General features: G+C 40.8%; 1 protein-coding gene across 2 annotated transcripts; it reads right to left on the bottom strand.

Annotated features, from left to right (window-relative positions):
• Positions 1-13: 13 nt before the first annotated feature.
• Positions 14-14176, bottom strand: cax1 (cation/H+ exchanger protein 1). Of its 2 annotated transcripts, none has more exons than XM_027134295.2 (20): positions 13980-14176; positions 12240-12383; positions 10347-10438; positions 9498-9606; positions 9288-9404; positions 9060-9121; positions 8786-8962; positions 8169-8354; positions 7769-7868; positions 5994-6135; positions 5642-5825; positions 4384-4483; positions 2812-2930; positions 2688-2725; positions 2489-2607; positions 2041-2192; positions 1842-1936; positions 1681-1759; positions 1473-1581; positions 14-350 (listed from the first exon to the last, which is right to left on the bottom strand). In XM_027134295.2, the coding sequence occupies exons 1-20, from the start codon at positions 14029-14031 to the stop codon at positions 277-279; spliced, it is 2250 nt and encodes a 749-aa protein (XP_026990096.2). In that variant the 5' UTR covers positions 14032-14176; the 3' UTR covers positions 14-276. The 2 variants fall into 2 exon arrangements, with proteins under 2 accessions (XP_026990096.2, XP_026990095.2); XM_027134294.2 differs by having other exon boundaries at positions 10347-10459; positions 13980-14175.
• Positions 14177-15817: the final 1641 nt, after the last annotated feature.

Here is a 15817-nt window from a genome sequence, read left to right as displayed (position 1 = left end):
ATTACTGCGCGTGTTAAGGATTCTTAACATTTTATTAAATATTTTATTCTTTTGACAGATTTATTGACACACAGGATGTAATCCATTAACGGTTGAACAGATTGCTAAAATGTGTGTATTGTTAATATTCCGGGAAAAGAATACAAACGTTAATAAGCAATGCTCACACACAGAGGTTCAATCAAGGATTTTACAGGATTACAGTGAAGCAAGACAAAGTAGTGCCATTACAAACAAACACACAAAATTGTGATACGGTGAGAACGTTCTGGATCGTCAGCAGCCGCGGGGAGATGGAGCGAAGAAGTACAACGCCAGCAGGATGAGGTAGACGACCACCAGAGCCGTTCCTGCAGGTGAAAAAGCATTGAAGTGACTACATAATATTATTTCAGTTATACGCTATGTGGCTAAAAGTCGTAGGCTCCCGAGCACCTCTCTTGTTTTTGTTGTTCTAATAAACCTCCACTGTTTTGGCACTAGATGTTGGAGTGTGGCTTTGTGGACTGATGTTCATTCACAACATACAAGAGCGTTAATGTGATCAGACACTGATGTTGGGATGTTAAGGAGGATAAACTTCCAGTTCATCCCAGTGGGTTTGAGGCAGATTCAGGGCTCGAGCCAGACACTCCAGTTGTTTTCCACTCCAACGTCAACCTCTAGCTCATGTCTTGATGCCTATGTGAACACTGTGAGCTTCCTGGTCATGCTGGAACAGTGTAGGTGTCTCTCAGCTCCAGTGAAGGAACCACATGTGGATGTGATGGTCAGGGGTGCACATACTTTTGCCCATGCAATACATATGTAAAATTGTTTAGATCTTTAAATTACTCCAAACAAAATATCTAATTAAATCCATACAGGGTTTAATTTATTAGAAACGAAAGAAAGATGATCTATAGACTCACACGTACATTATTTAGTTAAATAAATAAACTAAACTAAATCCGGATACCAAATGACTTCATCTATTCGTCTATGATGCCGCAAATGATTAATAAGGATCCGTATAAAATGAGAACTGTGTGTAGCTTAAATAAAATTCCCATCGAACGTTAACGGCACACTCGTAATTAACATTTAGAGTCGAGTCAGAGTTTAGCATTGATTTCATTCTATTTGTTTCTATAGAGCTTTAAATAACGGACCTGGTCTCGAAGCAGTTTAACAGAAGCTAAGAAACAGAATAAATATGTACAATTTTAAATGAAGTTTCTATTTTATCTCTAATAAATATGCCTAATGATCAAGCCTGAGATGATATGAAGAAGAAACCTTAAGAGGAACCAGACTCAGAAGTGAACCTCATCCTCATTTGGGGATGTCCGCAGTCCAGAGACTTGTTGAAAGGAAGTTCGGTACATTTTGTCTTTACTCTTCCACACTGTCTTTAGTTCACCTCTGTTAATAATCTTAATCCTGATCTGGATTTCTGTAAAGCTGCTTTGGGATGATGTTTATCAACTTACCCTGGAAGTAGTCACATTTCCCATCCATGAAGATGTAATTGACCAGGATGACGCTGAAGATGCTCGCCCAAAGGTGCAAGTCGCTGAATATGAGAACAAATCCGACGTCCTGGAGAATAAAAGAAAAGGCGTTTGTTGTCGGGTTTTTTCTTTTACGATGAGACAAATGAGACATAGCACCAAGTTAAGCTTTTCTTCTGTTACTTACATAAACAGCATTGAATAAGATCAACAGTGGAATCTGAAGCATGCAGACTTGCACAGCGATACAATTTCCAACTTCCAGGCTGAAAAAAAAAAGTTAATAACTAAAAAATAAAATAAATAAATAAATAAAGGAGGTTGAAATGATGGAGAAATAGTTCTGACCTCAAACTAATGTTATTCTGAAGCGCAAACTGGATCCCGTTGACTATTTCAGGAAGTTCTGGAACCATCGCCAGCACAGTAACACCGATAAAGTACTGCAACGTGACGACAGACAATCAGACGTGTCTGTGGGACGGAAGGGTGGGTGTGGGGATAGACAGATTCTCACGGAAGTGTGAGACAGTGTGGAGAGACAGACCTGAGACACGCTGGAGTGACAGATGATGGGTTTGATGTGCTCAGTGGTGAGATCTGCACAGGCTGCGGTCAGGAACGTGGCCACGATCAGGACCACCAAAGCTCTCCATCTGGACCAGTGCACCACTGGATTAGGGTCACTCGTGACTAACACTAACATACGCGCACACACACACACACGCGCACACACACACACACACACAGTAATAAAGAAAACCACATTATCTAAATACAAATTTACTTGTAATAATTAGTTTCCAAAGTCTCCAATTTTAGCATTTATTTATTTTATTACATTTATTTATCATCACACTTGTTTAATTAATCAAATCTTCTCTCTGATGAGCCATAAAAGAGCATCAAGAACTCCCAAAGTCTAAACGCAGCTTTAAATAGTCCACTGTATGGTGCGAGAGAGAATAAACAACAGCACCCTCTGGTGGACGCACCGTGGCAGTGCGTGTCGCTGACGTGGATGTCGTAGATGTGCGTGTGCGTCTTCAGTGTGAAGATCAATCCGATGAGATACGCAGCAGGGAGAAGCACAGACACGGTGTACACCAGCGGCCTGCAATGTCACCGCAGCATTCGGTTAATTCTTATGCCTGATATTTACACAGATCGCTGAATACGTGCCTTCACACTCACTCGATATGACTCAGGAACAAGGAGCGGTTGTTCTCGCTCTGTAAAAGTAAACGGAGTTAGTTTTCCGCAGACATGGTGAGCAGTAACATGGTGTCGTTATGGTGTGACGCACGTGAACACGCACCAGATCGTAGTGGCAGTCTGTGCAGATGAAGGGTCCGGTGATGTTACCAGACAGATTACTGCAGCTGTCACACACCAGGTTCCCGTAGGCTTTAGAGAACAGTGTAGGAGCAAACACACCTGCAGCGACCATGTACTGATATTAGCTACATTTACTTACTAAAGATTAACTCAATTTAATAATGTTTATTATCATTCTTACAATAGGTGGCAAGAGTCGCTGTGAATGAGCGGTTTCTATGGAAACTAAACATGTAAGAACAAATAAAAAATTAGGTGGTGAAGACCTTTCGACCAATCAGAATGGAGAATACAACTGTGGCGTGATAAAATTAAATCTGTGTACAACACAACAGAGAAGGTAACATGCTGTGCTCACACACACACACACACACGGGAAACAGATCATACCTCAAAAGCACACACACACAGCGCAAATGGAGTACCTCAAAAGCACACACACACACACAGAGCAAACAGAGTACCTCAAAAGCGCACACAGAGCGCGCACACACGCATACATCCAACACAGAGCAAAAAGAGTACCTCAAAAGCGCACACACACACACACACACACACACACACACACACACACACACACACCACATATCCAACACAGAGCAAACAGAGTACCTCAAAAGCGCACACACACACACACACACACACACACCACATATCCAACACAGAGCAAACAGAGTACCTCAAAAGCGCACACACACACACACCACATATCCAACACAGAGCAAACAGAGTACCTCAAAAGCACACACAGAGCGTGTGCACACACACACACGCATACATCCAACACAGAGCAAACAGAGTACCTCAAAAGCACACACAGAGCGTGTGCACACACACACACATACATCCAACACAGAGCAAACAGAGTACCTCAAAAGCACACACAGAGCGCTCACACACACACACACACACACACATACATCCAACACAGAGCAAACAGAGTACCTCAAAAGCACACACACAGAGCACGCGCACACACACATCCAACACACCAAATATCCAACACAGAGCAAACAGAGTACCTCAAAAGCGCACACACACAGCAAACAGAGTACCTTAAAAGCACACACACACACGACATATCCAACACACAGCAAACAGAGTACCTTAAAAGCACACACACACACACACACACACACACACACACACACACAACATATCCAACACAGAGCAAACAGAGTACCTCAAAATACCAAACACAGGCCCAGCGCACACACAGCAAAGGTAGATTACACCCAACATACCCCAACACACACAGAACTCACTCAACACACATAAATAGGCCGATTGGCAAATCTGATCTTGTTACCATAACAACATTGATCGACTTTGCTGTAACTACATGATCTCTCGGATATTCACTTCCTCCTCAGAACTATTTGGATCAATTTAAATGGAGATTCCAGGTTTACGTTACAGATTAAGTGCAGAAACATGGAGACGAGATGAGAATTTACTGTAGAAAAGCTGACAGTTTTAATAATACTTTGAAAGCTATAAATTGATTACTGCTTCCTCCTCCTCCTCCTCCTCCTCCTCCTCCTCTACTCACCGCCGACTGAGATGAAGAGCAGGGCCGAGCTGACCCCGGCTGATCGGCTGTTAAACCTCTGCTCACGATGCTTACAGCCCCCGATGATCATACACAAGCCCTGAAACAGTTTAGTACACGATCACGGGGGAACACTGGGGGTAACTCCTTAATGTGTGTGTAGCTGACAACAAAACACATCCACCCACCTTACACACACAACCCACCACAGACCCTTACACACACAACCCACAACCAACCACACACCCTTACACACACAACCCACAACCAACCACACACACAACCCACAACCAACCACACACCCTTACACACACAACCCACAACCAACCACACACCCTTACACACACAACCCACAACCAACCACACACACAACCCACAACCAACCACACACCCTTACACACTCAACCCACAACCAACCACACACCCTTACACACACAACCCACAACCAACCACACACCCTTACACACACAACCCACAACCAACCACACACCCTTACACACACAACCCACAACCAACCACACACCCTTACACACACAACCCACAACCAACCACACACCCTTACACACACAACCCACAACCAACCACACACCCTTACACACACAACCCACAACCAACCACACACCCTTACACACACAACCAAAAACACATCCACCCACCTTACACACACAACCATCCACACCCACAACCAACCACACACTCACAACCAACCACACATCCACACACAACCAACCACACACCCACCCACCCTTACACACACAACCCACAACCAACCACACATCACCAACAACCAACCACAACGAACCACACATCCACACACCTTACACACCCACCCAACCACCCACCTTACACACAACCAACCACACATCCACCCACCTTACACACAACCAACCACACATCCACCCACCTTACACACAACCAACCACACATCCACCCACCTTACACACAACCAACCACACATCCACCCACCTTACACACAACCAACCACACATCCACCCACCTTACACACAACCAACCACACATCCACCCACCTTACACACAACCAACCACACATCCACCCACCTTACACACAACCAACCACACATCCACCCAACTTACACACACAACCAACAACACATACACTCACATACAACCCACAACGAACCACTCATTCACCCACCTTACACACACACAACCAATCCACATCCACCCACACACAACCAACCACACATAACCAACCACACATCCACTCACCCTTACACACACACACACACACACACACCGGAATAAAGAGGATGCATCCGAGCAGCGTCCCTGTGAGTGCGGCTTTAACGATCTCCCCATAACATTTGCTCCCGATGCGATGACCCTGCAGCAGAGCCGTGATGTAGAAGGTCATCTCTGTGATAGAACCGAACGTAGCGTTTACTACAGCTCCGACTGCAAAGTTACTCTGAGCCGAGATACTGAGTGAGAAAAATCACAGGTTACAGAATGTTAAATCCAGCTGTGTGTAAATTCTGAACAAAGTCATTTAGTTTCGTTAAACACTCACGAGCACAAAAGCTTCCATACCCAAACAGGACAAACTGTATGTAAACTATTGCACAGGGGTGTAAACCATTGGACTTTACCTGGCTATACCCATGCCGATGTAGTAAGACAGGGGGATGATGGAGGTCACAGCTATGGCAAACTTCACCTCAGAACTGATAAAAGTATTATCGCGGTCCACGTAACCAGTCACCAGAGCGATGATGACGAGCGACAGCAGGTCTGAGCAAAAAAATGACGTTAAGAGCTGTAACCCTTAATAAGTTTCAGGACATAAAACACTACAGTTACCGTACATAAAGGGTTTATTTCAGCAGCTAACACAGATCTACATGGCAAAACCTTGTATCTGGAATAAACAGCCATCTTTCTGCTTCTTCTTGTGAACTTCAGAGCAGCTGTAAACAAAAGCAGACTTAAGGTCTAGGGCTTAACTGTGGTCCCAGGATAAAACCTTATTGCGTAGGTTACAGATGTAAATAAAACACAATTTTAACTTCTGAATGCTTGAGACCCATAAGTAATTTGTTGCCATGGAAAAAAAATAAAAAATAAATGGCTTTAAGGTCCTCAATGGTAGCTATGGGAATGGTTAGAAGTTCTTAGGTCAGGAACATCACCAGAGGTTCACTAATACCCCTTTTCCACCAAAAAGAACCAGGTGCTGGTTCAGAGCTAGTGCTGGTGCTGGTTCAAAGTTGGTTCCACTGGCGAACCTTCTAAGAACCGGTTTGTCTTTCCATCGGTTAGAGAGCGTCACAGAGCCGAGTGTGACGTCACTGTATACGTGTCACGTTACACAGCAACGTTAGCGCAGCAGCGAAAAACACAAACACAAACACAACAATGGCGGATGTTGCTTTACTGTTAATGCTCATGGCTTTGTGAACCTACATTAACACCCAAACGCGGCAAATCCAACGTGTACGTGCAGCTCCGTGTAATCTGTATAAACGGAGGTTGTAATCGATAAAGTACATAACGTTATTTTGTCATTAACACAGAAAAAAGTTAGCCTTAGCATGTAGCTACCTACTATCATGTGTGCTGATAACTGATCATATCGCGGTAAAGTAAAAGTGTATTAAACATTAGTATACTTAAGGTACATTATCAAATGCGCTAACAGTAACCCCGCCCCCAGCCCCGCCCACAGCCCCTGACACAAGCGGTTCTTAAGTCTAGACCGGGTTCTTAAGGTTTTGTTGCTTCAAAAGTGCATTAGGTCTCTAATTGTTAGGTGGGTTTGACATTTGAACGATTCCAGTTTGTGTTCGAGAAGCTCTGCTGTCAGGGTCTACAGTAAGAATAATAATAAGAAGAAGAATTTGCTATAAGAGTTTTATAGCATCGGTCATAAACAGCAGTTTAAAGTGCTTTAAGATAAATATATAAAAATGTGTTTATGTCTATGTTACTGTGACTATATGCTACTGTCCATTGTTAAAATTGCTCTACAAATAAATTCAACTGAATAAATAAAATGGTAAAAGGTTACAAGGAAAAACTTCATTAAACACAAGCAAACAGAACGGTAATATAACAGCATATAGAAGAAATAATAAATTATAATTAATAGAATAATTAATAGAGATTAGCATAGATGGTCTATAAGATTACTGATGGCACTTTCTCACAGACCCGCACATCCCACAACCGGAAGTCAGTTTTTCCCCCAAAGGTTTTTTCCGCTTTGACTTAGTAAACTTGTTCTGAGGCTCAATTCAATGTTTTGGTTTTTTTGTCTAAATCTCTTCCAGAATACTCAAGGGAGAAAAATGACTCTTGCACCTTTAAGAACATATAGAAGGTGCAGTTTGTGAAGCAACGTAAAGTTGAAGTAGTAAAAGGATACTGACAGCGAAGACGTTGATCCCGTCCACCGTGTACTTGTAGTAGTACCAGTTAAAGGCACGGTAGTAGCACAGGAGGACCCTGGATTCACAATTTTGGGGCTAAAACGCAGAAACGTTATCATATCAAACAAGAGCCTCTGTTCTTCATGTGCATTATAATTATACGTTTGCTCTGAATAAACCTTGCCATTTCTCACTGTCTTCTAATAGCTCTCGTTCTACAGGAGAAAAGAATTAAACCTTTTTTTTTTTTTTCCTTCTCATTCGCACTGATTTCAGAAGATTTCGAGTCCCGAACTCATCATCATCCATTACGGTTAATAAATCATGCAGGGCTTGTGATTATAAACACAGGACCCTGACTTCACACTGTGCAATTTAGACGTTAACCGTACTCACGTCCTTCACCGATTGAACCTGAATCTCGTCAGGAGGCAGGAAGAGGACGATGCTGAGGACCCTGCCGTTCATTTTGGCAACAGGGATGGTGAAGACCATCATCCAGGCGAGGAAGCAGGCCAGGGAGTGGATTACAGCAAGAGGAACGTAACCCAGCAGGAGCCAAACGTACGTACTCACGCAACACTACAACACACGAACGAGAGGATGTTAAGGCAAGGCAAGTTTATTTGTATAGCACATTTCATACACAGAGGTCATTCAAAGTGCTTTACATATAAATTAGGAAACAGTTTATAAAAGAGAAAAAATATATATATATGAAAAATAGAGCATTAGTCTTGACTGTTAAGTGCAAAAGTTTGTGCCCCCATTTACATTTAATGTTTTAAGTCTTTTAAATGTGACAAATATTCTCCAACACCGTAATCCACTCTTTTTCCTGTTCTCTAAGCAGCTCTTTGAGCCTCTCATGTGCGATATTTACACTATATTTTGCTCTTCAGATCAGATTCGGTGACAAAGAGGATTCTATTTAAAAATGAATGAATAAATAAATAAATAAATAAATCTCTTTTGTGTTGATAGCCAAACATTCAGACTACTCTTATTCTCACCCAGTAAGAGCGCTTCTGAGGAGGAGGTGGAGGAGGAGGAGGAGGAAGAGGAGGGACGTTTATAGTGACAGGTGGGGAACTCATTAGAGGTGTGGACTCCTTCACGTCACCCGCTTCCTCTGGAATGGCTTCGCAGTGCGGGAATTTGACAGAGCATTTCCGTACCAGGCTGCAGGTCTGAGAAGGAACAGGGATGAAAAATAACGCTGTCTGTACTGAAAACACAGGAACATCTCAGAGGAACAATCTTTTTTGAGCATTTTTGTGAAGTTACCTTTTGTAACAGTTTCCCAAAAGGCCACAATAAATATCCTGACAACCTGAAACACAGTTTCCCTGCAATCAAGGAGACAAATATATTATTTATTATATTACTATTATTTACTGTATATACACATAAATACACACACACACACACACACACACACACACACACAGCATCACGTGAGATATATGAACTGGATCAAATCACCAAAATCAAGCCAGAACCGTCGCTACGTACCGTGTGGAATCGCAACGATGGTGCAAAACATCAGCAAGCTTACAAGAAAATAAGCTAAAGAGACCCACCAGCCGAAGAGAAGCACGTAGGCGACGTTGCCAACGCTGATCAGTGAGCCTGAAAACGAAGAAGAAACATTTCCATTAAATAATCGCAGTATTTCAGGTTACGTGCATGAGGCAATGCTGCTGAGAAACAATCCTTATTGACCTGTATTGTGTTTGATGAAGATCTGTTCCGAGTACAACTCCTTCACCTGGTCAGATCTGTCCTCGATCGGACGCTCTGTAACGTGACTCTTCCACTTCCTGAAACCAAACTGTCACACAAGTGCACAGTGTTACGAGAGAACAGCGCTTGCATTCAAAAATACAGTCATGGGGATTAGAGAAGTCCCACAGCCTCACACATGTTGGCGGTGGTGGTGGCAGCCCCCCCCCACACACACACATTCATTTACACACTCACAACAATACAATAAGACCTAGGGGGGTGCAAACTTTTGAAACACAGGTCTGTGAATCTTATTCTGTCTTCCTGTAAATTTCTTCTACATAGCGGACGCGTCCCTCGGTCATCTTTGGTAGGAAAACATGGATCGCAGCATTATATAGACATAAAAAAGAAGCAAAGGACATGCAGGAGCGGGAAGAGAGTTTATTTCTAAAGAACAGTGAGCGGTTTACGTGCTCAGGACAAACAAGGGCCAAAACATAAGAACAGATGTTTTTTTAAATATATTTTATATTACAAAATACTATAGATATTATTTAATACATAATGTCAATAGTATTTTTAATGTAAAACATATATTAAAAAAAACTTTTTTAAATTTTTTTTTGGGAAATAATGTTTGAAAATAAAATAATGTCCGAATATATATATATATATATATATATACATAGATATATAGATAGATATATATATATATATATATATATATATATATATATACATAGATATATAGATAGATATATATACACACATACACATACATACATACATATACACACACACACACATACACACATACATACAATTCTTTTTTTTTTTAATTACCATATAGTTATTGACTAGTTTGTGTGCCTCCACTTCGTTCTCGGCGCGGATGGTGGTCCTCAGACTCGCTTCCTGCCAGGCGTCCTCGGTACCTCGAGAGTGTACAGAGAGTCCTGAGGATGGGATCTAAAGTCACTGGTGAGTACTTAATACAGCTGGGATGTGTGAGGAGTAAAAACACCTTAAAAAAATTAAAAAGCCCAAATAATTTTTTTTCTGTATAAATCTCACAGAAATATGGGGGACGTGTAAAAACGAACAAAGAGGAATGAAAATCGACGGCGTTTTCATTTAGAACTCTCATTCGACATGTTCTTAAAGTGAAGTCTGGGGACAAATCCACACTATAAACACTTCTACTGTACCACTCATCCATCTGTACACGGTTACACATCTAATCTAATCAGCTGCCACATTATAATAACGTTATCTAATAAATTTAAATAAAATGGTCTTTTTACAATAGCTGAAATAACCTAAATAACCCTGATCAAAAGTTTACACATCTTAAAATGTTTAAATACACACAGTGTGTTTTAAATGGCTATTAAATTGAAGTTTCCACACCTCTGGCTCGTCGTAATTGTAATTAGTGTCTGTGCATAAATAGTCAGTGAGGTACAAAAGATCTGGACCGAATGGACCTGCATAATAATGTAGAGGAGCTTCATAAAGCAGGAAAAGGCTATAAAAAGATCTCAGCACTTGAAAATGCCAGTCAGTAATGTTCCGATTCTGATAAAGAGGTGGAAAATAAGAGGTTCTGTTGATACTAAGACCCGGTCAGATAGACCAAGAAAGATTTCACCCACTACTTCAGGACACAAAGAAAATCCCACAAACAACATGGAGAGAAAATACAGGCTGCTCTGGGAAAAAGTGGTGTTGTTACTAGGAGCACAATAAGGAGGGACTTGAACACATCTGACCTGCACAAACCTCATAGCTTCTGCAGCAGAGTCATGTGGAGAGATGAGTCCTGAACTTTATAATCACAACCATATACACTATGTTTGGAGAGGAGACAACAAGGTCTATGGTGAAAAGCGTGCTGCTGGATCCCTGATGTTTTGGAGCTGTATGAGCTCCAGTGGCACGAGAAGTTAGTAAAAACTGATGGAACGATGAATGCAGCATGTTATTAGAAAATACTGGAGGACAATTTGCATTCTACAGAAGGAAAGCTGCACATGGGACGATCTTGGATGTTCCAACATGACAATAATCCAAAGCACAAGGCAAGGTTGACCCTCAGATGGCTACAGCAGATAAAGGTGAAGGTTCTGGAGGCCATCACAGTTTCCTGACCTCAGTATCATTGAGCCACTTTGGGGAGATCACAAACGTACAGTTTGTGCAAGACAACCAACAAATTTACAGGAACTGGAGGCATTTCGCCCAAAATTAACGACCTCATGCACAATTATTACAAAAGACTGCTAAAGGGGACAAAACACTATATTAACAACTAAAGGGATGAAAACTTTTGAACAGGGATTATTTCCTTATTTGCTATGTTTTTTGTTTTTTTTTGAGGATTCTGTTATGCCTTACATATTATCTTGTGTCCTATAAGAAATAGTCAATTTGTTTTGCCTTTTCAGTGTAATAAATAAATAAATAAATAGATAGATAGAAAGTACACATCTTTCATATTTTCCCAAGGTATGCAAACTTTTGAGCACAACTGTATTTAAAAAATGTATTTAAAAAATTGGAAGTGTACACCACATTTTTATCTTGTCAATACATCATAGAAATAAAATGGTTATCGCTTTTCACCCCAAAACATTACAAATAAATAAAAGCTAGTATTTTAGAACGTTAACACTACAACATACAAACAAGTACGGTGTAGTAAAAGGGGCTACAGTATGTACAAAGGTAGCTTACTGTGGCATTTTGGCGTGTGGTGGATATGTTGCGAGCCACAGGGTGAAGGAGTATCGACTATCTCGGGATGAAAGCTGGCCACGCACAGTCTATCACACTGAGAGCTACGGCGATAAACTTTGTGCTCATGGTCCCACAGATGTTCTGTCCATCAGCAAAGAGAGAAAAGAGCATCATATATATTTCACTGGGATTAGAAGTTTCACATGAGATGAAGACTTAGATAAAAAACTGTACCAGATAATTGCAGTGCTTTCTGGAACCTCGTGTCCAGCACCTGCACCAAGATCTCCATTAAATTTCGGTCTAGCAGACAGTAATTCCTTACGCTTGAGACTTTTTAAAATCCTTCTGTGATATCAACAGCATTAAACCACTAACTTTTTTTGGCATTTAGTCTTCTAATGTTGTATGTACCAAGTTCATTAGCTATTTACATTTAAACAGATTTATTGTGCATCAGGTCGAAGTTTCCTTTCATTATTCCTAACAAAGCTGGAGTAAAATAAAAGCTTCTGAACCTTAGAAGCGTATGATGTTTGGGGGGAAAAAACAAAAAATATATATATATTTTTAAATTATTATTAATTAATCAAACAGCGATTTAACATCTGCTTCCAAGAAAAGAAAGATATACTCAGACTACTGATGTTGTATGTATGTTTTAACAACTAATGATTAAAGTGTAAAGTTAATTCCTCTCCACTGCTTCTCTCTTTCTACCCATCTCGAGCCATCCAGAAATTGTACCAGTTCCGATTGTCTTCTGTGCGATGAGGATTTTGGACCTCCACTGGGACGAGGCCGACTCTGTAAGGATCCTGAGGTGTCTAGACATTTACCAGCTCCAGTTAGACTCTGCTACACTAAAGAGGAGACACCGACTCCATGTGGTCTTTGAGGACAACAATCTCCTCATCAATACAACATTTATCAGACTGTACATTTATAATCACACCCTCATGAGGATGAGGTTCACTTTTGTGTCTGGTTCCTCTCAAGGTTTCTTCCTTTACCATCTAAAGGTTTTTTCCTCCCCACCTGAGTCACCTGAGTCAGATCAGACTTGCTCATTGGGAATAAATACAAACACATTTAAATATATCTAATATTAATCTAGAATTTTTGTATTAGTATTAGATTAATCTTTATATTATTCTTTAACAATAACCTTTTGTTTTATGTTTATGTTCTGTAAAGCTGCTTTGTGACAATTGATGTCAATTGTTAAAGAAAAAAAAGCCATAGAAATAAATTTGAATTGAATTAATCATTAACCACGCCCACAAACAAACAAAAGGAAATTTTTCAAAATTTGATTTAAAAAATAAGTTTTACTTTGCGCGTTTTCTTGCATTTTGTTTATTCCCACTTTCACTGCATTCGTTTTTAAGTCAAAATCTCAACCTTTTGCACGCCTCAAACCGTCCAACACAAAAAGGTCTCTGTATGTTTATGCTTTTTAATTGTTAATGATTCGTTATTAATATTAATTCCCATCCCAAAGTCAGCTTCCTGGTGCAGATTCTTATCTGAACTATATAATTTGACAGACTTTATACATTTTAAGCCACTTTACGAAGAGATCCTTTAAAGCTGTGGATTTTAAAATCGTGAAAACGTGAAACGCGGCTCGTTTTCTGGACGTTTTACACGTGGGGCATAAAAAAAAACAACGCTGTCCTTAGAATTAGCAAATTATTATAGAGCAGGTTTCACGTGCTGTCCTTTATCACTCACCTGAACTATCCGCCGTAGACCTTCTCCTTAGACTTTCAACATCTGTTGACATTTTGTTTTGTTTTTTGTTGTTGTTGTTTTTCCTGTTAGAATATTCTTATCCTGAGCCATGAACGAGCGCGCCTACTGCTGCGCGCGACCGGTGCGCGCCGCCGATGCCAATATCTAGCCTCAGCCGCGTGCACTGACAAATGCCTTTTCACTTGTAGCTGTGGTGGTAGTAACAAGACTTTACCACCATTCTTTATAAATATGCATAAAAAAAACCTATATGCCAACGCTAGATAACACTAAGTAACCCTTATAACATTTCTGAAGTCATTTTTAAAGTCATATTCATAAATTTTTCTTAAATTTCTACTAAAACTAGCAAAGTTGACATGATTTCCCTGTCAAAGTTTATACTGTTTCACTGCAGGCATTAACTAGCTAGCTGGTATAATTTAAAATAAAGCAGATTAATATGGATATTTAAAAGTCATATTAAGAAAATGTTTGCATCTTTGCTGCTAAATCTGGTTAATTATCCAACATTATGTGACGTAACAAGGGGCACGGTGGCTTAGTGGTTAGCACGTCTGCCTCACACCTCCAGGATTGGGGGTTCGATTCCCGCCTCTGCCTTGTGTGTGTGGAGTTTGCATGTTCTCCCCGTGCCTCGGGGGTTTCCTCTGGGTACTTCGGTCCCCCCCCCGGTCCACAGACATGCATGGTAGGTTGATTGGCATCTCTGGAAAATTGTCCGTAGTGTGTGTGTGAGTGTGTGTGAGTGTGTGTGAGTGTGTGTGTGTGTGTGTGTGTGAGTGTGTGTGTGTGCCCTGTGATGGGTTGGCATTCTGACCAGGGTGTATCCTGCCTTGATGCCCGATGACGTCTGAGGTAGGCTCCCTGTGACCCGAGTAGTTCGGATAAGCTGTAGAAAATGAATGAATGAATGAATGTGATGTAACATGATTTCTTCCCTGCAAATACTCCTAACTTAAATGACCTAATGACAGGATTTCTGATACTAAAAGCTATAGATCTTTCTCTAACCTGTCCAGATATCTCAAAGATAGATAGATTTTCTTTTTAAAGTATACACATGAATATAAAAGGTTACCATTAACATAAGAGATCCGATGAAATACTATTTAGTTGAGGTAGTAAACAGCTGAGATATTGCACATGTGAACATGTGTCTTTCAAGTTAACTACGACAATCAAAGTTAAGGTTAAATAATATTAAGGTATTGCACATTCACTGTCTTCTGTACAGATTGGTGGTTGGGAATAAATAAATATTGATGTAGGAGTCTATGAAATGTGTAGCCGTGAATGTGAATGTAGTGCAAAAAGTTCTGAACATTCAGTAATTGTGTTTTTTGGTGTTTAGTTCTTTAAAGGCCCTGGGGTAGAAACCTGGTAGTTCCTGAGTCTGTTTGTGTGTGATGTGATGAACCTGAAGCATTTACTAGATGGTAGAGGGTCAAATAGAAGGTGTCCAGGGTGTGTTGGTGCTTTCAGTATGTTGATTGCCCTGCTGTGGCAGTGAGATCTGAATTGTTTTTACAGTAGTATCGTGAGAAGCCAATGATTTTTTTTTAGGAGGTGTAGGTGCTGCGCTAATTCCCATTCTATTTTTCTACTCATCCCGAGGCATCCAGAGATTGTACCAACTCCATTTGTGTTCCATGTCATGAAGATTTTGGACCTTCATTGAGATGAGGCCAACCCTTTAAGGCTGGGGCATCCACAGAGATTTACCAGCTCCAGTTGGACTCAGGTTTCATGAAGTATTCAGACATTCTAAGAGGAAATGTCAACTCCATGTGGTCTTTGAGGACAAAAACCTCCTC

The sequence above is a fragment of the Tachysurus fulvidraco genome, chromosome 19 (genome assembly GCF_022655615.1).
Source record: "Tachysurus fulvidraco isolate hzauxx_2018 chromosome 19, HZAU_PFXX_2.0, whole genome shotgun sequence".
Lineage (NCBI taxonomy): Eukaryota > Metazoa > Chordata > Actinopteri > Siluriformes > Bagridae > Tachysurus > Tachysurus fulvidraco.
The sequence above is the reverse complement of the archived record's forward strand: the minus strand, read 5'-3'. Positions and strand labels throughout refer to the sequence as shown.